At 42.6% G+C, this 6184-nt stretch overlaps 1 protein-coding gene across 1 annotated transcript in view; it reads right to left on the minus strand.

Moving 5' to 3' along the window:
* Positions 1-931: 931 nt before the first annotated feature.
* LOC138002986 (uncharacterized) overlaps positions 932-6184 on the minus strand; it is an 11078-nt gene continuing 5825 nt past the window's right edge. Inside the window, exons 2-4 of the mRNA XM_068848940.1 lie at positions 3048-3713; positions 1842-2138; positions 932-1543 (exon numbers count right to left, since the gene is read on the minus strand). Of these exons, the coding sequence (XP_068705041.1) occupies positions 1020-1543; positions 1842-2138; positions 3048-3713 (1487 nt within the window). The 3' untranslated portion in view covers positions 932-1019. The remainder of the gene's footprint in view (positions 1544-1841; positions 2139-3047; positions 3714-6184) is intronic.

The raw sequence follows: 6184 nt of genomic DNA on the forward strand, positions 1-6184 counted from the left end.
TTCTGGCATCTATTTTGTACCAAAACCATTTTGACAAGGTCACGTGACACGATTATGCAAAGAGCCTATTGTCACTCTACAGACACTTCAAAGATTAGCCAATATCAAAAATACCATAATACTCTTTGTCCCTCTAAAATTTTGCATGAGCATTGTTTTTATTTTCTCTTGGGACTTACAATGGTCTTGGGAGAGACTGGAAACAATGCTTATGCAAAGTTTTGGAGGGACAAACAAAGAGTATTTTTTATATTGGCTAATTCAAACGGAACTTTCTTTCATTACAGTAAATGTACGAGATAAAAAACGGTATTAAACTTCGTGACGTAACACGGCCTCGAATCTTGATTGCCCATAGTCGTACGTCCGACTCCCTTCTGACCAGAAGCTGATGACCTTGAAGCGTTTAACTCTGGTTCTGGTCTTTCCTTATTTGGATGTAACGGAGCTTGCGCATTCCCCCGCGCGTGCAGCGTCGATCTCATTTTTGTCCATACTTGGGCATAAAATTGGTGTCCTAAAATCCTCAGCTTAGTTCCAAGGAAAAGCGTTGCAAGTTACACGCTTCAAGGTTATGTTGTTTTAGTAATGGGCTCGCTATCTCGGATTATCAGCCGATAATCACCTTGACAGACAAAATGGCTGCCAGTAGTCGTTTTGCCACTGTAAGTGAAGATGATTTCGTGTTCAATGTTTTTTTTTCTCTTTTTTGAAATTAAATCACCTGTGTATTTATACTAAAACAATTATTCGTCTCAGGCTCAGTGATTATCGGTGAATATTCACCTCGACTTCGTCTCGGTGAATATTCACCGATAATCACTTCGCCTTTGGCGAATAATTGTTAAATATTCTGATTCAATAGTACGTGGATGCTCACACTTCATTTGTGAGTCAGTGTGGTTAAGGAAAATAAAAATTGGAAAAATTTCAATTAAATTTCTTTATTGAGCACTTTTCGTAATAAATGAAAAAGAAAAAACCAAAACAAAACTTCAAATTTCTTTGCAAGTAAAACGTCAGCACTGAGCTCCAGACGAACCAAAAATCAATGCAGCAATTTGTCCAACTCGCCGATTCCATGGCGAACCAAAGATCGATGAAGATTGGAACTTCACAACTCCGGCACTGGAACAATGTGCCGACGCCATGCCATCGTCGTTGTAAAAACAATAAATGTTTTGTAACCACTCTGGGGTAATTTTGGACGTTGCCGTGTACCAACTACCAGCGAAAAGAAAAATTCCTTGCGAGAAGCGCACTTCAAACGCATCATCAGCGCTGTTCGTGTAACTTACGTTGACGATGTCCTCCGCCATCAGACGTGTATCGTTGTCGTGCAAACGAATTACGACCTTAGCTTTAAGAGGTCGACCACGTTGATCTCTTTTTCCGAGACGCCACATTCGATATCCAAGCAAGGTGACGTCATTGCTGGTTTGGAAGTCAATAGCATCGGTATCGGAGCCATTGGGACCCCTGTAACCCCACGTGATCGCTGTTATACGGCGCGAAGCACTTCGCCAACAGTCGCAAGAAGTTGCTGACAAAAAAGGAAGAAAATGATCATTCCTTTGTTTCATCAGTAATCTTAATCAAAAGAAACGCCGCGGGAAAGTGAAATGACTAATTTACCAAATGTTTTGTATCAAAGAAACCTTAAATGAATACTCAGTGGGAAAAAATTATACCATGCGTATTGCATTTCTTTTAATTGTATGCAACACGTTTTTCACAAGCATTTTATTATACCATACTCTTGGTGACCAGAGGGTAAGAGAGCTTACCCGTATACAGTAACCCTTAACTGTCAACCTAACCAAGGGAAATGAAGTTCCTACCTCTGACCGACAAATGTCCAGTCGCCACAGATGATCCAACAAGGTTTGATGCAGTACAAGTGTACTCTCCTATATCAGAAAGAAATTTCCTGTGATCTAGTTGTTTGATCAGAAGTGTTCTCTCATGTCCATTGATCACGTATTTCTCTCCTGGCACAAGTCTCTTCTTGTTCAATAGCCATTCAATTTTATGTGGCAGAGGATAACCTTCTACTTCGCAATGAAACATGGCTTGGTCTGCTTCGTCTTTAGTCTGATTCGCTGGCGATACTGTCGCTCGCGGGGCGGATATTCTTTCTAAAGAGAAGATTTTTAAGAAAAGAGAACAAAATAGATTGCTATCGTGTTTACATCTTAACTGGCCCCTCTACTCTACAGTACATCAAGCGTGACGCCGATGCAAACGTAAAATACAACATGGCTGCGTTGTCAAATGGCTGAGGACCAAAGTCGTTCAAACGTCATTCTCTATTCTTGGAAACTTTCATTTGTAATTAGCGTTAGCTTTGCACATGTGTTACATGAGGATTGCACTTTTTTAGCCAATCAGAACTGAGTAATCTTCATGTATGTTAGTATTACAAAAGTGAACAAGATATCTAGAGTTGGGATAAAGAAAACCCATATTCTTTGCCCGTCATGAAAGACACAACAAGTATCATCTACGTGCCAGAGTCCAAAAAACAACTTAATAGTAAAGTAGACATTCTTCATGGTGATTTGGGGTCACAAAACGTTATATTACGAAAACCACCGATCCGTGGAATGGGTCCGAATTATTGAGTGACTGTCCCGCCCACTTCAGTTCAACATTTTGATGAAATTCCTTTCCCACGGTGTGTTTTCGCCATTAAAGTGTACCGGAACAACCACAGCAATGGAAAGATACGTTTTCAAAATCATGAGTCCTGGAGGGAAACGGATTAAATTGTCCTAGTCCAGCGAAGAGGTTGTAAGTGCAACAATGGACTCGCTGTTACTTCCAGTGTTAATTTTACCTGTTTACTGCAACGCATAAAACGTGTTGTCCTTACGGACCAATCAGAGACGCTTTTGATTGTTCTTCACGAAAACCAACGAGAAAACACTTTGTTTCACGGTTCCCCAGAGCTCTTCTCTCCCTCCGTCAAGGGAAGCGCTCTAAGGTCGAGAACTCGAGATTGGTAAGGTACACTTCTACAAAAATGAAAAGTTCAAACACCCTACCAGTCGACTTAGAAGATCCAAGAGTGTTGGTTGCAACGCATGTGTACACCCCAATGTCTTTGCTGTTGACTCGGCCAATGATCAGCATTCCATCATCTCTGATTACATATTTATCTCCTGACAAAATTGTTTGATCTTTGAACCGCCATGAAACTCTGGGACGAGGGTTTCCTCCGACTTTACAATTGAATGACACAAACCTATTCGCGTTTTCGTCCTCCCGATATTGCGCGGGTGATATCATCGCATACGGGGCAAACGATGGCGCAACGGATGTTCCCAGGGGACCCCTTGGTCCTGACGGTCCCGTATCTCCCTTGAGACCTCTCGGTCCGGGAGCCCCATTACCCCCAGTCTCACCAGGAACTCCTTTTAGACCAGGGCTGCCTTTCTTTCCTTTCCGTCCGGCGATTCCCCGAGGTCCCCGTGGCCCCGTTTTACCTGGCAGTCCGGGTGGACTTACGGGGCAAAGCTTTTGAGTTGAGTTGCAGTATTCGATAGGAATTAGCTGCAAATTTTCGAAGTACTTGTCCATCTGTTCAAAGTACTTTTCCATCAGCTCAAGTACATTATCTGTCGTGAAGTTGAAATCTGGAAAATCTGGGAAACTGTTTGGTGCCTGCCTTCGACTTCTTGTTCCAACTGATATTTTTCTCGCTTTCTTAGCTGTGGATTGACCAAGAAAAAATGCTACACTGTTACCCTTTCGCTTTCCTCAACCATCGCAAATGTGCATGTGGCGGGCTGTTTGGGGTTTGAATAGGAGATAAGAACCTCCTCCTTCTGTGAGCCTCACAAAGAAGAGGCCTTGTTTTAAATCTATAGCCAAGAATACATATTTGTGGGTCGAGTTGTTGAAAGCGCGGACATCGCTAAAATCGATTCTTGCATACTACCAGTTTTGGTCACAAAACAAAGCTTCAGACTAATTCTGCTTCGAAAAACTTGCAATCGATCTGTATGTTAAATTGCTACAACCATATAATATTAACTTGCAGCCTTTTTTTCAATACAAAGTCGTGTTCAAACAAGCTCTTCATGACAAAATACTGTCGCAAACTTCCAATATTTTCATTTTTGGAACCACGCCGATCGTGTGATTTGTAAATATTTTCAAATCACAAATGGTTATCTTCAATCTTTTCTAGCAACGGCTTCTGATTGCGAACTGAGTCTTTCAATCACTCAACAGTGATTTGTGTCTTACAAATCGTATCCCGAAAAAACTGCATGTGTTCGTCAATTTTACAAATTGTTTACCCAAATGAAACCGTCCGCTCGCGGCTCTTTTAACAATCAACCTAAATAATTTTCCGCCTAGGTGGGGTAACCCGCCTGTTCATATAAACTCTTATAGTTTCAGCCTCGCATTTACATGATAGGCGAGGTAACCCGCCGAGGCGGGTTACCCCGCCAAGCCGTGCTCGCATTTTGCCATGTAAACGCTTGAAGGTGGGGTAACCCGCCAACCCGGGGTCGGCTCGAGTCACAATATACTGCTTTGGCGGAGGCGTTGCAGCATTAATGAAAAGTGACAAAAAGAAGCCACAGCACGGAAACGTTGAGGCAAAAGAAGGTACTGAGAGTAAAAGCGCATTAACCGTCAAAACCGCCATGGCGGGTCCTTTACCCGCCATGTTGCCTGTTTACGTACTAGTAGCTTGCGCGAGCTATTTTCCGACCCTTCCTAGGCGAGTTACCCACCTCCATGTAAACAGGCATTTAAGAAGGTGCTCCAAAGCTCGATTACACGGCATTTGATATGTGACGCACCGTGACATTTGGCGAGAGTACTAGCACTGTGTAAGTAGTATTTTAGGTACTTCGCGGGTTGTCCAATGCACCCGCATCGAGTCGAATCGTCTTGTCTTTAGACGACTCGTCTTAGAGACTGTCCATTACCAAGACACATGCCAATGGACAACAGGAAGGGTAAGAGGATGGTAAGAAATATTGACGATTCGACTCGAATTGTCTGGTGTTTAGACGACTCGTCTTAGAGACCGTCGATTTGCAAGAACGAGGCATATTCATGTGTACTTCCTTTTGGCCAACGTCCGTTGTTATTGTATTAAACAAAGATTATAGGCTGGCGATCGATTTAAGGTTCTTGGCGTGGTTATTCGTATCGTTTACCCTATGTCTCGGATCTTAATTGCGGCCGGACAGAATATGAGCTTTATTAAAAAACGAGGCAACTATGTGTTTTCCCCTTTGGCCGTCTTCCATTGTTTAACATTCCAAGGCGTATCTGCCTTTGTAGAAAACGAGGATGAGTGGAATCGTTAACATTTCGTTTTCCAAGTGTCCCGTGAATTTACGGTCAGCAAGAGTGGTTTATCGTTTGTCTCAGAGGCTCCCCGCTTTATGAACGAGGCAAGTTCTTTTCCTCGTTGGCTACCTTCCCTGCTTTTAATATTCCCAGGATTACGTCGTATCAGATCTTTCTTCTAGCCGGACGCTCTAAGAACGAGACATGTTCGTTTTTACTTCCTTTTGGCCAACGTTCCCTGTTTATTATTCCCAGGCAAGTAATAAACAAAGATTATAGGCTGCGAATTGCTCTATTAGCAAGGGAAGATTGTAGGCGATCGATTTAAGGTTCTTGGCGTTGTTATTCGCTTCGGTTACGGTATGTCTTGGATCTTCATTGCTTTATTAGAAAAAGAGACAACTATGTGTTTTATCTTTTGGCCACCTTCCGTTGTTTAACATTCTCAGACTAATGTACCAGGATGAGTTTTGTTTTCCAAGTGTCCCGCGAATCGACTGCCAGCAAGACGACTCGACTGAAAGCGACACGACTCGATTCGATTCGAGTCGAATCGTCAACATTTACAAGCAGCCTCTATCGCTGTCTTGCTGTATTTTTTCTTAAGGCGCTGTTACACTGTGCAATTTTTCGTGCAACTTGTTTCGCAACGCCATTTCTACAAACTTTCTCACGTTACGAAACAAGTTGTTTTACGGGTGTTACACTGAGCAACGTTGCATGCAAATTGTTTTGTTTCGATGATCAATGAAGTTGATCGAAGGAACATTTTCATTGGCTGGTGCCGCAAATGTTGCTACACAAGTTGCAGGACAGATGTTACACTGCGAAATGTTCAAAAAATTCGTTGCAACGGTTTCTGCAA

This window comes from Montipora foliosa, chromosome 5, assembly GCF_036669935.1.
Source record: "Montipora foliosa isolate CH-2021 chromosome 5, ASM3666993v2, whole genome shotgun sequence".
NCBI lineage: Eukaryota > Metazoa > Cnidaria > Anthozoa > Scleractinia > Acroporidae > Montipora > Montipora foliosa.